Source organism: Scardinius erythrophthalmus (genome assembly GCF_964197995.2).
Source record: "Scardinius erythrophthalmus genome assembly, chromosome: 20".
NCBI lineage: Eukaryota > Metazoa > Chordata > Actinopteri > Cypriniformes > Leuciscidae > Scardinius > Scardinius erythrophthalmus.
In genome coordinates, this window is record NC_138240.1 from 18,921,998 (window position 1) to 18,941,895 (window position 19,898).

General features: G+C 36.8%; 1 protein-coding gene across 2 annotated transcripts in view; it reads left to right on the top strand.

The window, feature by feature from the left end:
- Positions 1–19,898, top strand: part of hmcn2 (hemicentin 2) — a 95,831-nt gene that overhangs the window by 21,505 nt on the left and 54,428 nt on the right. For both annotated transcript variants that reach the window (XM_081349185.1, XM_081349186.1), the window contains exons 16-25: positions 897–1,091; positions 6,209–6,304; positions 6,389–6,516; positions 6,623–6,767; positions 7,410–7,522; positions 8,022–8,181; positions 8,277–8,436; positions 13,828–13,955; positions 14,434–14,679; positions 15,424–15,507. In XM_081349185.1, the coding sequence (XP_081205311.1) occupies positions 897–1,091; positions 6,209–6,304; positions 6,389–6,516; positions 6,623–6,767; positions 7,410–7,522; positions 8,022–8,181; positions 8,277–8,436; positions 13,828–13,955; positions 14,434–14,679; positions 15,424–15,507 (1,455 nt within the window). The remainder of the gene's footprint in view (positions 1–896; positions 1,092–6,208; positions 6,305–6,388; positions 6,517–6,622; positions 6,768–7,409; positions 7,523–8,021; positions 8,182–8,276; positions 8,437–13,827; positions 13,956–14,433; positions 14,680–15,423; positions 15,508–19,898) is intronic.

Sequence of the window (19,898 nt, forward strand, 5' to 3'; positions counted from 1 at the left end):
ATAATGATGCTGTTCCCAGAACACTCACTCTTTCTGCCATTGGTCAGACTTCCATTGGTCAGTCTCGCTCCCAAACTCACACCGTTGGCAAATAAACAGAGCAATGTATTTTCAACTTTTTGGGAGAATCAACCTACAGATGTCATAGTTAAAGTTGTTTCTGCATATTAAACTGGAATGGAAGAAAATATTTTAACATCGTAAAAATGACACACTTCAGCTTTAAGTCATAATTACTATCCTACATATAATGTGTGTGGAAAAAATAAAAATATGTTGGAAATAAATTTGTTCAGTGGAATGTTGGTTGTAAAGCGCATTTTTTTCATCTGAATATTTTCACTTTGTTCTATAATTCAGGAGTTTTCACACTTTCTAATGGTAAGGCACCCGAAATATGATTATATCTCCCTTACGAAAAAAAAAAAAAACAGTTATACATAACCCATGTATACCGTGCATGCAAAACACAAAACATGAAATTACTTTTGGCTTAAAGCCAAAACAAATGATTTAAATATTATTTAAATATTATTTGTACTAAAGTCAAAACATATTATTTAAATTGAAAATATTTTCTTTGTTAAATTTAAAGCATATTTTTTACTTCCTAATATTACACTAAAAGACGAACATTTCCAATTAATTTATTATGTATATCATCTTTTATAATAAATATAACTTCAAAGCAGCTTTGCAAAAAATAGTGGCAGAGGTGAAGAAACACCCCCTAGAAAAACACTATAAAAAGCTATTCTTGAACATATATACATTGCAAAGAAGGAGAGCTGAACATTATTTATTGTATGTTACAATACATTTTGTCCTCTTTTAGCAAACAAAATGTTACAATACATTTTGTTTTGTTTTGATGGCTTGCTTTTTTATTTTTGCAGCTGCTCCTATGTTCGTCGAGTCTCCCGTGGACTTAACGGCTGCCGTGGGCGATGACATTACTCTACCTTGCATCGTCCGTGGTTTTCCCACACCAACTCTGACATGGAGACGCCAGGACGGACGCATCATTTTTGGCAAATCATCTGGCCATGTCGGCACCTCTCAACTGCCTTCTGGTGCCCTTCAGATCCAGAGTGAGTTTCTATATCTATCTTTGAATAGATGTTTAGCGAGGTCGTCTGCTAGCACAATCCCTCCCAGATACCAAGCGCGAGGATCTAACGGACATGGTCCACCCACAGGAGAATAATGAAGATGTTATTTTAGGTGTTGACACGTAGGGGAGGTGGGTCTGAAACCAACTGCTGCGATAGAAGAAATAGAAACAGTACAGCTGAGAGCTTCCTCTCTTAGAGAGTGGGCTGAGAGAAGGTCTCCTCACCCTAGGCCCCTTCAGGGGTTGGGTGGGGTAAAAAGTCAAACCGCAGGCCTCTTGAGCCTGAGCCGGAGCTTCTGGCAGAACAGGGAGCTGCGTATGGACAAAGTAGCTCTAAATGTTTATAGGCTATAATGTTTTTATTGGAAGGCTGCTATAGTATTAGCACTGGGCAGTTTGTTTGTTGTTAGCTAACCAGGTTAAAAAATATGTTCTAAGAACGTTTTGCCAACGCTGTCGTTTCAGAAAAACGTTTCTGAAAGTTCTCTGAATGTAAAAATCTTTTAAAAAACTTTTTCTCTTGGATATGCGTATGTTAAGGAAACATTCTATTTAGTTTATTTTGCTAATATTATGGGAAAGTTAATTTTGAATGTTCTCTGAACATTCTAACATGAGTAGTACGATTAAAAATAACAACTAAAACGTTTCTGAAAAGCTTTCACAAACGATGTATAAATAATGTTTTTATATTTGCATTTTGAGAACATTATTAAAGACCAGATAATGTCTTGGTTACTGTTGTAACCTCTGTTCCTTGATGGAGGGGACGAGGCGTCCCCCCAAACACCTCTGACGTATTCAGAAAAGACCAATGAGAATTAGCAAGTAGAATTCGCCCGCCAGCCACTCCCCCGGACATACAGGTATAAAAGAAGCAATACACACAGTACTGTGCAGTCATCGAAAAAGAGTGCGGAAAGAGCGATACAAAAACAACACAGGAGGAGCAAAACATTACAAATTGACGGCGAGTTTAATGAGCGTTTATTCTCTTGTTGTTTCTTCTTAACTTTGTTTGCAGCTGTAGAAAGGTTTGCAATGGTTTGTTTGCAACACTTCCAATGGTGGAATTATTGTCTTATCCTATCTTGGCGAGCGAATGTCCTGTTGATGACACGACTCAGTGCTGCCCTCCGATGTCTTGTAGAGTATAAAAAAAATCAATTGTACTGCGCATGTGTTGAACTCGGCCATCCGCGCTCATCCGCGGTTGAGTATACTTTGAAAGCTGTGCGTCCAGATGCAGAAATTAAAGTATACCCGGGACTTAAATGAGAACTCCGGTCAATTTTAACATTGAGCTCATTTTTTTGTAAATTTGGAGTGCTGTCATTACAGAGAACAACGACAAAAATCGGTGTTGCCTACACCGTGTTATCCTGTTTTTAAAATTTGCACCCAGTTGACATCAATGGGGCAAGTTTTAAACCTGCTTTTAGCCTCTTAGATGTGAAAGATATGAATAAAAATGATGTTTATTCAGCCAGCGCACATACCTGTATTTACATCCTGTTTTCGGTCAAAGTCCACAGTAATCGATTGTCGAGTTCACGCGCATAGGTTTAGTACCTATGATCACGCGCATGAACTCGACAATCGACTACTGTGGCCTTCGACCGAGAACAGGATGTAAATACAGGTATGTGCGCTGGCTGAATAAACATCATTTTTATTCATATCTTTCACATCTACTGCAGTCAGATTGACCCGCGTTCACCCTGAAGGAATCACTCACATGACCTGTGCACTTGTAATGACACATCAAGGATGTTAAGAGGCTAAAAGCAGGTTTAAAACTTGCCCCATTGAAGTCAACAGGGTGCAAATTTTAAAAACAGGATAACATGGTGTAGGCAACACCGATTTTTGTCGTTGTTCTCTGTACTGACAGCACTCAAAATTTACAAAAAAAATGAGCTCAATGTTAAAATTGACCAGAGTTCTCCTTTAAGGGTCCCTATACTAAACTCAACAACCAGCTGAACTGTATTACGAGTTTTGGCGGTGCAGATGCAGGCAGGCAGGCTCTTGCTTGCCAAGTAGCAAGTGCACTCACGCTATCTTGCAACATTCCAATGCTCAGGGTAAGTGACCCAGAGTTTCCCATTCTCAGGGGACTTGTCCTCACAATGGGAATTAGTCCCTTCAGCCGAAGATGACCTTTTTTTTCCCCCGACCCCAGGAACCAGTCGTCCAACCACGAGCAGGGCGGAGGAGTCCAACTCAAGCCCGATGCTCTTGGCCACCAGGCCAATCAGTGGCTGCCAACTTGACGTCAGCCTCAGACTGGGTTATCACACCCGAGGGTGGAAGCCCAGGCGAGTCATTCACCTCAGAAGGCATAAGCCCACCCTCCGATTCTGCGATTGACTGCTCATCTTCCTCTCGAGCCCCAAATGAGATATTAAGTTCAGCCTCAGGGTGGAACCTCCTTACTCATCCAGAAACTCGACCGGGAGACACGAACATGCTGAGGAACGAGGCCCATGTGATTCACCTGCCGGAAACTCTCCCATTGTATCCAATGTATCGCCCTCAGTGCTCGCCACCACGGCCTCATACCCAGAGGTGGAAGGACCAGTGAGAGCATGAACAAATGTATTCCTTGTGTGTGCAAGCACACTTCGCAATAAAGCTCTTTCAGATTCTGATTCTGAAATGCTGTCTCAACGTGAGCACGGCCCAGACACTGAAAACAGCAATCGTGGCCGTCAGAGGGAGAGAGAAATTGACAGCCCCCAGAAGAACACGGACGGAACGACATCTTTACAATGACGCGATCCTCCATGTAGCTCTTTCAGAGGAAGTTGCTCCTTTTGCAAGGAAATTGCCTCTTTTAGACCACCACTGAAGCAGCCAGGGGAGCTCCTTGCACTTATATGTGCTCTTTGATCCAGCAGCGTGTGGATGCGAATGGATTCACTTCTCTCAGCTTGAGAGATGCGATACTTCAGCTCCAAAGAACAAATCTGAATGAGTGGAGCACGCCAGCCTTTTTTTTATACCCGGATGTCCGGGAAGTGGCTGGCATGAAAGTTCCACTTGCTTCATTGGCCTTTTTAAATACGTCAGAGGTGTTTGGGGCTCCCAAGAGTGACTCCTAATGTCAGTCTCGACACAACAGCAAAGTGACTGACAGATAGGTAACTTTGAACAAGCATTCAATTAATGTTACTGGAAGAATGTTTGTTCATAACTTTAAGAGAACCTTACCAGAACATTTGCCAAAGTTCTGAGAATGTTCCCTGTTAGCTTGGCTGTTCCTGTCTGCCTTTGAGAGTGTGTGCGTTTATACAGGCCTGAAAACTTGAGATCATTCTTACTCACATAGCACTGCATATACACATAACACACACATACTTGCAAACAAATGTAATGCCACATGTAACATTGATTTATACTATTTAAAACTATTTCAACAGCTACCACTGTGTGCAAATGACTATCGTGTAAATTTCACACATGCAAAGTGTTGCACAACATTTATTACAACAGTTTTGTTGTTTCAAATAAGCTGTATATAAAGTGTGTGCGTAATGGTCTCAAACAAGAGTGGATAACAGATGAAGTCAGAACTGTCATCACAATGGAATTAATAGCTGGGTTGTAAATAGAAGCAAATCAACAATGCCATAAATTCTCTGTTTAGTCCAAAATTCCCAACAGCGGCAAGAGTTGAACGAGTTTTGAACAAATCTAATAACTCAAATGGTTAATATCTCTAACAAGCTTGCAAATGTCATCAACAAGCATTAATCATAATAGATGGCTACCACTTTTAAATTCAAGACATCATCTGTAACATTAATTTTTATAGAACTATAAGGTAGAAAACTGCTGTGAAATAAAAATTTTAAATTCTATCCGAAATGTTATGGCAGATGACTGATAAATGGCAGATGACTGAATTTTTAATCATGGTTCCCTGAATACATTTATTTTGTATAAATACATTAAAAATACATCACTATAAACTAAAATCAGTTGATACTCATTTTGAGACTTGCTAAAGATTACATTTAACAGTTATTACATTTAATAATAATTTGGTCTCAGAATGAATATCAATTGGTTTTAGTTTTTAGTGTTTTATTTTTAATGTATTTATACAAAATAAGAATGCAGTTTATCAGTCATATGTCATAACATGAAAATAATTAATTAAATTAATAATTAAATAATTTTAAAATGAATTAAATTTAATAATAATGCTTTTAATATTATACATTATAAAATGTAAGACATATTCTAAAAAAATCATGTAATAATAATGATTTTTATGGCTGTTTTCTATGATTAATAATGTTAATTTGTGTTAGATTTTGACAAAGGAAACCTCAATGTAAAAATAATTACTAATTAAATGCATTATTACATTCTTAATTATTACATTCTTATTATTCTTAATATTATACATTATAAAAGAAATAAAATTAAATGTAATCAAAATATTTTTATAGAATTATAAAAAGATTAAATTAAATAATAATAATGTTTTTATTGTTTGTTGTTAATTATGTTACTTTGTGTACAGTATATATATATATATATTAAAGTGAGTGTTAAATGATCAATGGTTCAAAATTGGGAAAATGAGCATCCATAATTTAAATATCAATTTTGTCATTGGTTACTACATTTCCCTTGATAAATCTCTAATATCAGAAGACAACTGATATGGTTACTGTATATATTGTGCATCTCTCTTACAAATGAGCGGCTTTATCTGCATTGCTATATGATTTCAAAATGAGTTGTCATGAGTGAGTAAAATCTTATAGGTTGTGGCTTATTATTTGTGTGTTTTGTTAAACTAGTAACATTGTTGACTGATTGTTTTGTGTTGTTTGTATTCTTTGATACTAAGGTCAAGATGACACTTTATTAATGAAGTAAAGCCATTACCAAAAACAAAAACTCACAAACACATCCATATGTGAGCTGATTACTGATATCACATCTCTTTCACATAATTAAGCCGTAATTAAGCTTAATGGTTTGATAATGACTAAAGTATGAAATTAGATGTTTATGAGATCCATTACAAAAGAGTCTTTTATGTTCTAATCAGCATTGCTCTGATCCCTCCAGGTGTTTGGGTTGATGATGAAGGTGTTTATGTTTGCGAGGCCAAAAACCAGTTTGGATCCATCAAGGCACTAACCAGAGTCACTGTTACTGGCTTAGGTATGGAAATGTGTTGTTCTCCTCATCAATATCACAAATAATCTGACCATAAAGTCTCACTGTAATTATCTGTCCTGTTTACAGAACCACCGTTATTAGTTCAAGGTGCACCAGCTGTCACAGCGATGACCGGTCAGCCTTTGAACCTTCCCTGTATGTTATTAGATGGAATTCCTCTTCCTGAGAGAGTCTGGACGCACAATGGAAAACAAGTGAGTAACGAGAGAGACGCTTCTTAGGAGCGAAATCGAAATTACCGAAAAATGTATGTGTTGTGTTCATGCTTATGTTTTTATTGTATGATCATCCTGTCTCTAGGTGCGTGTTGGTGGAAGAGTCTTTCTAAGGAGTGACGGCAGTCTACATGTCGACAGAACTGTACCTGATGATGCGGGGACATACGTGTGCACCGCTATCAATGTAGCAGGATCAGCCAATATTACCGTCACAGTGGAAGTTCAATGTTAGTGGGCAGGACATTTTTACAATTGAGTATAATTGATTTTCATTTCATTTTCATATATATATATATATATATATATATATATATAACATTTAAATTTACTTGGGAAACAAAAATGTGTACATAATAAACTTGTTTTCAGAGAATAAATCGTTTTTTTATTATTATTATTATTTTTTATTTTATTTTCCCACTGGCAGGTTTTAAGCATAAACGTAAAAACATTATTGAGGTTTATACCTAATACAGTTAAGTATGTATTCTCTGAAAACAAATTATTTAAAATATTTTTTTGAAAAACATACAAAAATACTGATTAATAAAATGATTTTTTTGTTGCAGAGTTCAGATGAATATTTATACATTTAAAGCTTTATATATTCTATTTATTTGTGGCTAAACAAGTCCCATCTTAAGCGTGTTTTTATTTTTACTGGAAAACAAAAACACATATTAAGAATTTTTTGCATTACAGTAACTCATGTGGTCCCTAATGAAGCTGATATAGGTGCTAATATTAGAGTTTCATATTTAGAAGTGATAAGCTGGATTCCTTGTGAAGTATCTTTGGCGAAGTTCTAATTGTGAACCGCTGGTTGTTAAGGCCTTGTGAACAGCTGCTATTCTGACCTACTTTTCCAGCCCCTCCTGATATCAAGGCTGGTCCCCTGCACTACACAGCCAACGAGGGCACACCCATCTCCCTGTCCTGTGAACCAAGTGGCATCCCCAAACCCACCATCGTCTGGTCCAAGGTACATCACCCTGATCACTTTACTGTGGCCCCTATTTTCAGTAATAGTGCTTCTGGCTGTGTCACCATCCCAGCAGTGACAGATAGTAACTGATTGCATTGTGTGAAACAGTTAGCTGGAATAATTTAGCCTAATGGACGCAGGAGAAGTGCTGATGCAGCCCATTCGTCCTTGATGCATTGCTTTCCCAATTGCCTTTCAAACGGATGTAAGCTCACGTCCGCCTGCCCCTGTCATGGGAAGTTAAGTTTTCCACCTCTGTTTCCCAACACGATAGATTGGGAGTGTATTGTCCGCAGTATCCACTGTAGGCATGTAAATTGCTATTCTGGTCACATGAAAGAAGGTCTGCTAAAGCCATCTTGTTTCAGAGCAAAAAGGGGATGGGGGATATGCATGAGGAATGCCTGATTCCTGGTAACCTGAGAAGCCGCTTCAAAGGTTTTGGACAGGATGTGCATTCCAATTCAGGTTATCTGCCATATCCTTCTCTCCCAAGGGTCGAGATCCCTCAAACAGGCCTGTATCAGCACCTCTTGAGGCAGCTGATGGGAGTCTGTACATCCCTAGTCCCAGGGCAGAAGATGCAGGAGTCTTTATCTGCACCGCCACCAGTGCAGTGGGCTACACCAGCAGAGAGATGCATCTGAGTGTTAACAGTGAGGAATCTCATGAATATAAGTTGTTGTTGATGATTTACTCAAAAACAAATAGCTTTTTAAGAATTTTCTAACTGAGTCTCTCATTTCGATAGGCAAACCACGAATTGTTGGTTTTGACGGGTCACAGGCGACGGTTAAAATGGCCGCTGAGGTTGGATCAGAAGTCATCCTTCCATGTGAAGTTCACGGAAGTCCTACACCTCTGGTGACTTGGAGCAGAAATGGGCAGCCCATACCTCCTGTCACGGCCTGGTAAGATCATAATAACCAATCCTGTCACACATCATATTCATTACATTAATTGACAAATTAATTATAACATTCAGACTTATTATAGACTCCAAACTTTTGAACTGTAGTGTATTTTTTCCACATTTTCTCATTTAACCCCCCTATTGTTCTGAAATACTGAGCTCACTTGTCACATTTGACTCATATTAAAATCAGTTAAAAAGTTTAATTGATGTGCCTATACATTCACCCTAAATAGTTCATCAAAACAGTTTAATTCTGATATGATTTATTCACCCTCCTTTCAAACCTGTATGGCTTTCTTATTACTTTGTGTTTTGTCCATACAATAAAATTAATTAAAGGAATAGTTCACCCAAAAATGAAAATTCTGTCATCATTTACTCAAATTATTACCCAAAGTGTGTAATAATAGAAAAAAAAAAAATTTAGGTACAAAATTGTGAAAGGCAATGTTAAATAATTCTGACACAGTTTGGACACAAAGCTGCCTGCTTTTCTGTATGTTCTAATATTTTATTTAAAGATTTGAAAAAAAAAAAAAAACTAGATAACATGCTGAAAGGCTAAAGGCCAAATGTGATGGAAGTGCTCCTTAATTGTGTTTCTAACTCTTGACAATGTCACAAAACCCAGTTCACAAAGCCAAAAATGATGTGGTATTTTTAACCAAAATCTTTTGCACGGTATTTGCTTTTAGAGCAGTGTTATACTACATAATAAATGGCAAAAATGTGTCCTGATGAGTGATGAAGTTTTCTTGCTGAGAAAAAATGGGCCCTGATGTGGTGATGTAGCCATCTATAAAAGGCTTCAGCTGTGTCAAAATTCACCCCAGCTGACTTCTCTTACCTCATTCTAACTCCCCTGGACAAGAACAAGAGCCAGCTAGGCTTCAACAAGAGCCACTGGTGCTCTGTTACAAAGGAGACACATTAGATTTCACCCTGATGGACTGATGCTTTGCATTTATTTGGCTTAAGTTAAAACCAATTCATCTGCAAGCATCTTGTCTCAGCATTTCATGTTTGAGAGTGTTGGAGTGTTTTTAATTGTATACAGAAGTACAATGATGTAACATAGGAAAGTAAATGGAGATACGACTGTCTCATACTAGCTATAGTTGACATTTTGCCTGCTTTTAAAGGAATATTTCGGGTTCAATACAAGTTTAGTTTAATCAACAGCATTTGGGTTACAAAAATCTGGGTTATATGAGGCACTCATAACATTACAAAGTACTCACTGTTTCAATAGTATAGACATAAGACATAAACAATATGCATGTTAACATAATTTTAGTGAGAAAACTTCCAGTTTGTTGTCATCAGTCAAGTATCTTTGTCTTTTTCCCGCCATTTATCTGTTCCCATGAACACTAATCTTCCACCACAGCTGCACATCATTTAGTTCGATAACTCTGTGTATTTAGTTCCTCTGTGTTCAGTCTTTAATTGTCGGTTGTTGTTTGTGTGTGTGTTACACACGCTATTATGTTTGCTACCTTCTAGTATCTAGTTTAATAAAACCTTGTTTGTTTTATAATCCTGTTGACCATCTTCTTCCTCTTCATCCTTGTGACAATATCCAATTTTACAACTTTGTTGCCTTGATTACATAAATGTAAACCCTAAAACAATAATTTAAAATGATGACATGTCAGAGATTAATATTTTATAAATAAAGTGGATTAAGACATAAAACTGAGGTTAAAATACTGGAGTCACATGGATTGCTTCAATGATGTCTTTACTTTTACTTTCTGGGGCTTAAAAGTAGTTGTTGTGTGTAGGCTGTCAATGGAGGGACAGAAAGCTCTCAGATTTCAATTAAAAAGATCTTCATTTGTGTTCTGAAGATGAACATAATTAAAATGTTTGGGTGAACTAACCCTATAAACAGCTTTATAGCTCAAACAATACACGAGTGAGTAAATCTTTATTGTCCTTTCACAGGGCAATTTAGCAGAATCACATATGATTCAATTCACAAACATAAAAGACACAAATAGACACAACCCTCTACAATGTGAGTAAATCACTTGCGTATGGGACCAAATTTCACGAGAGGGGACTAAAAAAGTCTTTAATTAGCCAATGGCTAGTAAATTGTATGATTACATTCACCTGTAATTGAGTTAAATAAGTTTAACGCAGATATCATTTCATTGCCTGCTGAGCTTTACATGTATGTGTGATGTGTACATTATTGTATTTGTGCATTATGTCTTAAATTGACAGCAGCCTAATATTCTACCCAATATACTGCTCTCTGTGATTTTAATGTTAATAAAACAACAGACTCATTGCAAAAAAAATCACTTAATTCCCTTGACTGAACTTTTTTAACTTAAATAATGTCACATTTGCCATTGCTCAGTGAAATTTCGCTGGCGAAATATAGTCATTCTAGCGGCAATCTGGACTTTTGCGTGAGGGTGAAAAGTTCCCCATGCAGATTTTTCAACAGTTTCAAGTTGGTCACATGATTTTTTCCTCTTTGAACAACAGAAAGCATCTGGATTAGAAAGTAACTTATTTGTGAGCTACATCTTTACACTCTTGTTAACAATATAAAATTTTGCATGCAAAATTTTGCTGACATTTACTTATGTGATCACACCTTAACTATTGTGTCCAGATTATTCCTTTAATGGTTTCAGCTTTATTAAATTAAGATCTGACCAAAAACCTGTAAGAGCACGTGTTGGAGAAAAGTTTTTTTTTAACCCCAGTCATTATGAAGGTCCTGTGGACTCACATTTATCAATCGTTAGAGGTGCAAGGTTTAAAATCACTTGGGGTTAAATGGAAAACAGATGTAAAGTTCATTACGTCGAAGTTGATGTATTTCCGAAACGGTAAACTGATGATTACAGTGGGGCTAGAGGTGTTGGGATCAGAATTAGAGCATGCTGGGGTTTTTTAGATAGAGCTGAAGAATGTTGATGGCATTAGTCAGAGGGATGCAGCAGACAGGTATTGCAAGGATGAATGGATGACAGCTTTAGGATTAGGTAATAGGGTCTATCTGTAAAAGTTGGGAATTACTGGAACATTAAGGCACTGTGTTCCTGGTAATACAAGGTATCAGACCTGTGAATGTGTGTGTGTGTGTTTGTGTGTGTGTGTGTGTGTGTGTGTGTGTTTTGAGTGATAGTCACATAGGAAGAATTGTAGCCTGCATAATGTTTGAGTCTCCAGGAGCTTCCTGTCTCATAAAACAGCATGTCAACGTCTCAGTCTGCTGACGAGAATAACACGCCACTCCAGAGACATCTGCCACACAGGAAAGAAGATTATGTGTGGAAAGTGTGTTTAATCTAGAATCGGGTGGCTGTGGGGATGTCAGGGGGCACCAGTGCTTGCTTTAACCTTAAAGTTTGGAGCTTTAACTGTGTGAACTGCTTTAAAAAAAATGCCTTTTTTTAGCTTCTTTCTCTTTTTTTTCTTTCTCTTTCTCTTTCTCTCCTGATTCCGTAACCGGAACTCCTGATTACCCTAATTACCCACAGTCCAAATCTGCCAGCGTGCACATGTGTTTCTACAGGCTGGTTCAAACTGCCCCAACATGGTGTACATACTGAGCCATCCAGAATCTGCTGTTTGGTGGAATTTGCTGGGGGAGTTTGAATTAATCTAAAAATAAAATGTTGTATATTGTCGTGTAACCACATATATTTAAGAAGGTAAATCTAATTTTTTTTGTTGTACATGTTTTAGGTGCCAGTTGTATAGCTAAAAAATGCACAGTTTGCAAATGCAATGCATTTCATACTACATTTTCAAGTTACCAATCATAATGGTTTGTTAAAAAAAAAAAAAAGAATGAAAGAAACAGTCACTCCAAAACTGATGCTATTTTAGAAATATTCACTGTAAATTTTCAAGATGGCAGCCATAATGCTTTGTAAAAATAAAAAAGAAGAAATAATAATAATATTAATAATAAACTTTATTTTATATAGCGCCTTTAAATGTTACTTCTCTGCTGTCTCAAAGTTAAGGGAATAGTCAGAGTCAGAGGAGCGAAGATCATGCCTTGGAGTGTAAACAGTTAAGAGCTCAAATAAAGAAACAGTCACTCCAAAACTGATGCTATTTCAGAAATATTCATTATAAATATTCAAGTTGGCAGACATAATGCCTTGTACAGAAATAATGAAAGAGAAAGTCAAAAATCTCCCCTAGACTAATGCTTAGTCTAGCATAGAATTAGAAATGATTAAAACAAAGATCTGATTTTTTTTTTATCATAAATGCTTCTTTATAATAACTGCGTTTTTCACATGATAATGTGAGGTCTGTGTAAAGCCAATCTTGGGTACAGATCTTGACTGTGATCCACTATTTAGTGACCTTGGTGATCTAATGTTTAGTGACCTCATTAGTCCACATGTGCAAGACTAGTGAGAAAAATTGTGGGAGGTGGAGTAGTTTGTCCCAAATGGGGTTTGTTGAATATAGTAGCTTGTAGTTTTCTTTCAGATTTATTAGTTGTATTTGTATTTAGGTTACCATAATAAAGTTGCTAAGCAAATGTTCAAAAGACTGCAGTCCAAATAAAACCAAGCTGATTTTCTCAATTGGTTTCAATTGTGCAAGTTAGAAAGCTGTGTGCATATACACAAGCCCACACATTCATATAAAGAACACTTACATTGCGTCCCAATGTGCATAGTATCCATCCTTAATAGTGTGTGAGATTAGAATAAGTGTGTTCCAAAGAATAGTATGTTTAAAAGAGTATGCCAAAAGTCCAAGTGAGTCCAAGTCCATATTGCCCAAAACCAATTGCGCTTGAGAGGTGGATTAAAGGGATACTTCACTGATTAGCATAAAGCTTTGTATCAGTAGAAACCCGGTAGTATTTTTGAATAACCGTGCTTCCCTCCCTCATGTTCCCCTTGAGACGAGAGATATCTGTATTGTGTGTCTGGAAAAAACCTCAGATGACGCAAAAATCATCATTTTGCGTCATCGGAGGCTTTTTTGGCCAGAGGCTAGAGACTACAGCCAGTAGTAGGAGCTAGTTCCACATATTTTCAACCCGCCCATAGGGGGTGGGATCTCACGATAAAACGGCAATGTGGAGGGAAATGTGGAGGGTTTTTACAGTGACAAGATGATTGACAGGCCGGTTTACGGCGACATGATGCACGTAACTATGTAACTAGCAATTTTATGATGTGATAGTATGTCCCAAAGCTTATCTACTCTTCTGCTACACACTCAAAAGTATACACTTTTTCTTTACAAAAAGAGTACATATTTTTGGGGCGTAGTATAAGTAGTCAAATTGGGATGCAACATTATTCTTTAACAGATATGCTCACTCTAAAACATAACTCCTGTGACTTCAGAGCCTGACCTTTGATCTCTTCTTACGCAGGTTCACCGTCCTGCCGTCTGGTTCTCTGAAGATTAGTGATGTCAGGCTGATAGACAGTAAATTCTACACCTGTTCTGCTGCTAACCCAGCTGGCAACGTCTCACTCACCTACAATTTGCAAGTACAAGGTACAATCCAAAACTCTCAAGATTTATCTGTGGAAAAAACTTTGAAAATAAATGAAACGGATTAATCAAAGAAATCACAGAATCACTTAAAAAGATATCACCAGAAAAATATTAAGCAGCTATTTTCAACACTGATAATCACCAAATCAGCATATTCGAATGGTTCATCAAAGGTATAAATTACATATATATAATAATTTAACATAAAATAACACTTATTTTAAATTGTTATAATATTTCACAATATTTCTGTTTTACTGCACTTTTGATTAAATAAATGCAGCTTTGGTGAGCATACAGAGGCTTCTTTAAAAAAGCTTACTGACCTTACTGAACTGAACATCTGGACTGTTGTGTATAAAAACACCATGGTACCTTTTATATAGTGTGGCCTGTGTAGAAATGTATTAATTCCCTGAGATAAACAAACTACCAAACAATGAAGAAACCAGACTTTTAACTTTTTTTATCCTTACAGCTAAACCAAGGATTCAACCTGCACCTACATCTCTTAAAGCTCTGATTGGCCAGACAGTGGTGTTGCCATGTGTGGTCCAAGGAGAGCCGAGCCCTCAGATCACCTGGTTTCACAACAGACTTCTTGTGGGCAGTGACAGGATGCTGAAGATCCAGGCGGTCCAGCGCTCGGACAGCGGGACGTACAGCTGTGTAGCCAAGAATAGTGCTGGAGAAGATACCATTGAGATCGTCCTGGAAGTGTTAGGTACGTCTGTTGTGCATAACTATGAACATTTGTCATTATACAAAGAACTCTTTGCACACCAAAATATTTTATGAAGGCAATAAATCATTATCCCTAGCCAATCTAAATGATGACTAAACATGACTTATATGTAGCCTGGCTAACGTCAGACCTAGTCTCATTGAGACGTGGTCTGGGAATCACATGTTCATTTTCTCGTATTTGAGGCGTGGTTTACGAATACCCAGAGCCGGTTATTGGGCGCTACGAATGTCTATCAAATGCGCCTGTATGTAGCTCATAGCCAATCGTTTCAATTATACCAGATGACGTATGTACAGCGACAGAAATTTGACGAGGAAGAAGACGAAATAAACTTGCGTTCTTAGAACACTATCTAAGGCTGCATCGAAAGGTAACTTCGCGTCTGCTGTCATGTTGGATCCATATATATAAACAAACTGCTTTGGTGTGTCGCATAGGCGTCGTCATTGTCTTGCTGCTCCCTTCCCGTTCTGTGATTGGTCCCCTCGCTGAGGCGAAAATCTGGTCCATGGAATCCAGGCTGCCTAGCAGCGTGAATAAAATCGCGCTGCGCGCAAGTCAGCATGGGAAAACCCAGGCTAACTTATATGCATGTGTAAGCATCACCAGCGGATATGGAAACAAATCCCTGTGTTCCTGTGCTCTCCTCTTTGACCCTTAAGTTGACCTTTGGCTTTGGGTCTTTTATCTTAACCTTGTGAACTGTGTATGTGGTTACAGAGGGCCCCTATTTTGAGACAAATGGAGAGACCATGATTGAGAGTGTGGCTAACAGCAGAGTGGTCATCCCTTGCCCTGCACGAGGTAGGTCATGAAGAGACCAGCATAACATAAACTAGGTCATCACCTGCATATGATTTTGGTTTTCGGATATATTTCTGTACATGCTGTGTATTTTCTTCTATGTTCCCGTGGGTTAATGTTTGGTTTATTATCATTTTGGAAGTCAAAAGAGTATTCTAAAAGACGAAATGTAATTCAAACACGAGTTGTTGGTGGTCTAAGTTTGTTTAACAAGCGAAACATCTTTTGTCAACCAGCTTTAATAGCTTTTTTAATTTTGCTGCTGAATAAGCGTGACTGCACTCGTTCACCAGCAAGACCAGCACCAATATATAATACTCTTTTGAAATTTCTATTTATTCTATATAGATAGATAGATAGATAGATATGACGAATAACTTTATTGTCACGTGATCGCGATCGCGATAGAGATGATAATGAAAAACAAACAGATGTTTTGTTAGTTCTTGGCAGAGTATCCAAAGCACGAGCTGTAAAGGCACAGCGCTATTCTGGATAGGGGCGGAGAGCAGCAGCTCATTTGCATTTAAAGTTACATGCACAAAAATGGCATGTTTTTGCTTCAACTCAAAAACGTGCGTTTATAACATGGTATAATAATTGATTATTTTGAGCTGAAACTTTACAGACACATTCTGGGGACACATATTGCATCTTGTATAAAGGGGCATAATTGGTCCCCTTTAATTTATTTGAAAAACAAACAAAACAAAAAAACACAATGACCCCAAACTTTTGAACAGTAGTGTTAATAAATCATATAAGCAATTGATGAAGTAACAATAATTCAGGCAAGCAAATAAAGGAATACTTGTAATTCTAAAAATAAAATGTAGTCTGTTGTACTTATAATTAGCTTTATATAAAAGAAATACGTTTATGGTATACTCCATTTAGATATGTAAGTAAACAAATATGTGTGTGTGTGTGTGTGTGTGTGTGTGTGTGTGTGTGTGTGTGTGTGTGTGTGTGAGAGGGAGTGATGTGATAAAAGCTGTACTGAAAGCTGCCTTGGTTTCTTTGGGAGTCTTTTTCTTTTTTCTTTTCTGCTGTCTCTTACCATATGGTCTCTTTTTTCAGCGCAGCCTCATTTTGGCTGCTGGTGACATCCTCTTTCGGTAACACTTTGTACAGGTTTAACAACTCAATTCACATTAACAGACCTGGAGAGGAAGTCAAATGCCTTCACTTGCTTGGAGTGAGAGGTATTTGGTGTGAAATTGTGTCTGTTTATGAACTGCACAGTGTGATATATACCCAGCTCTTCCCGTACACACTGTAAGCTAATAGGTGTTGTTTTGATGGAAACCTGCCATGGCAACCCTGCATGTCGCGGATATGACATGATGTGTGTGTGTGTGTGTGTGTGAGCAGCAGCTGGAACACTACTCTTCTCCTCTGTCTCTGTGGGCAACATCTGCTTTCCTGAATGAGATGGCCCACTGGGAGAGGAATCCTAATTAGGGACTGTTGCAGGCGGAGAGGAGGAGGGCTAAGAGCGAGAGTACAGGGTCTGATGGGTCGTTTTTACAGCTAGAAAAGAGGCGGTTATCAGTCTGTCTTGAATCAGAACAAAGACTGTCAAGTCATCCTTACTATTAATTGGAATTTGTGCCGAATTGCTGTTTGTTTTCCTGCATTTGTGCTGTATCTGTAATGTTGTTATGGTGACTAAGAATTTCAGACATCTGTGTTGCTCTTAATGAGAGGTACTTAGTACAGATATGACAGTAAATATGTGGAAATGGCTGTGCTGTCTTGTTTGGTGGCAGATGACGGAAAACATTATGCTTAGGAGAATGTGTCTGTCTGTGAAATAAGATGACATGCCAAATAATCACACTTCACAGAAAAATAGCAAACCAAACACAAGCTTTACAGTCGATTTGAACTTATTGTGTTATGATCAGGGTTATTAGAGTTAACTAAAAAACTTAAATCAAAACCATAAATTTTTTTTTTGGTAACTCTTTAGTTTCAGGGTCCAATTCTCACTATTAACTAGTTAGCTAGTTAACTAGTTTATTAGCATGTATATTATTAGGATATTGGCTGTTTATTACTTATAAAGCACATATTAATGCCTTATCCATTTAGTTTAACTAAAATAATAAAACTAAAATAGAAATTAATAAAAACTATATATAAATATTTTAAAAAGATCGTTCAGAAATCAGGATTCTTTGATGAATAGAAAGTTCAAAAGAACAACATTTATTGGAACAGAAATTTCATTGTCACTTTTGATCAATTTAATGCATCCATGTTGAACAAAATGATTGCTTGAAAAAAGTCTTACACCAAACCCCAAATCTTTTATTTTCTTTTGTGCTTTTTAGCATTTTAATTAAGGTTATGTTACCAAATTTAAATCATTTTAAGAATGCCCCCATAGTGGGCTCCGGCCCCCTGGTTGAGAACCACCGCTCTAGCATCATAATGATTTTTATATGTTTGGAAATAATCATTATTTTTGCAATTCTGTTTGATGCTTTTAGCGGCTCTTAAATTTTTTTTTTTAAACATCTTTATACAAATCATGCATACTGGTTTGTTGTAATAGAATGTCTCAATCCTGCAGGTGTGTAAGACATTTAAAATGTGCCTAAAGGAGTAGGAGTGAGGAAGTCTGTCCTTTTCAGACCGATCCATTTAATCTGGCTCGCACTGAAAGACATGACCCCACCCAAGGAACGCACATAAGCCTCTTTTTATAACGCGCATCATTTGAAGTATTGTTCGAGAGATTTCTGACAAATAAACTGTTCCTAATGTTATCCTGTAATGTAAACGGGACCAGCTGCACATCATTCTTTAAGTCACAAAAACAATCAATCCAAACATTATGACTGTAAACATCTGCTCTGCATCTTCCCTCCACTTCTGATTGGCTTGTTGTTCAGAAAAAAAATTGACTTATTGTATACAGTGTACCTAAAAGCATTTGGACAATTAAGATACACTTAAAATGTATGAAAGTCTTTGAATTACGTAATAAAATATTACACCAAGTGACATTTATACGATCACACAAACACACTTTTGAAGTAAAATACTTCACCAAAAAAAAAGATTGTAAGAAAGTGAAGACAAAAAGTATTTATACACTTTGTAGTTGTCAAACAATGATCAAGTTCATAGTTAATGTGACAAACTACACCTGTGCTTACTCTAAGACACCTTTGTGAATTTGACCTTAGTTGGCACCAGTTGGTTACAAGATATTTCAAACAAAGTTGGTTCTGAGAAAAGCTCCAGCATCATTTATTTGCAAACCCTGGTGAAAAAAAAAATGCTAAGTATACTTGCAGCCAGACTTATTATCAGTATACTTCAAGTGTGTTAATGTTAATTAGTTAACTTGAAGTGTGCTATTTTGAAACACTAATTTTGTACTAAGTATATTTTAGTTGTAATTAAATTGTAGTAAAGCATAAATTTAAGTGTATTAGTGTACTTTTGTGTACTAAATTGGACCAACTTCAAGTATACTTAATATACTTTAAGTATATGCCTGTGTAGCTTGCATGCTTGATTAGTGATATTAAAGTGTACTTTATTTGTGTTACATGTACATTACAAATTCATTACGAGTGTCTTCGAAACATACAAGCAATATACCATAAGTGTGTGTGTGTGTGTGTATATATGTACATACATACAATTTTTTTTTTTTTTTTTTGTAAGTATTTTTGCCATTTTCACCTTTTATTAGGATGGGACAGTAGCTAGACAGGAAGTGAGGTGGGACATAGAGAGGGGGGACGGGATCAGGAAAGGTCCACGAGCCGGTACTCGAACTCAGGTCTCCCGAAGCACGTCAGCGTACTTGCCCACGAGGCTATCATGTTGTGATATATTTGAGTAAAAAGTATAGGCACATTAATACTTTTAACTTATTCCAAATACTACAAATTGCATACTTTGTCTTCAATAACAAATGTACATTATTAGGCAAATAAAACTTATAGTAGCTATACTTTGTACAAAATACTATTGTATACTGTTGTACTATTGTATTTTGAAAGTATACTTTCAATGCATTGTTACAATGATCATTTCCAGCACACAGTTAAAATATACCTAAAATATATTTATAATAAAGTGCAAATAAATTCACTTTTAAAAAATAAACAGAATTTTCACTTCAAGTATATTTTTCTAAAATATATTTTTAGAAAATATACTAAAGTACAATTATTGTAAAGTGTTTTAAAAGTTGTATTGTGATAATAGGTAAAAGCATGATGCTAATATACTTTTAATATATTTAAAGAGAGTACAATTTTTGTTAGTATATTTGCAATGGACTATTGAAAAAGGGAAAATATTTCAAATACAAGAGAATTTTTTTTTTTCACATACAGCAAACATCTCCTCGCTATCCGCTA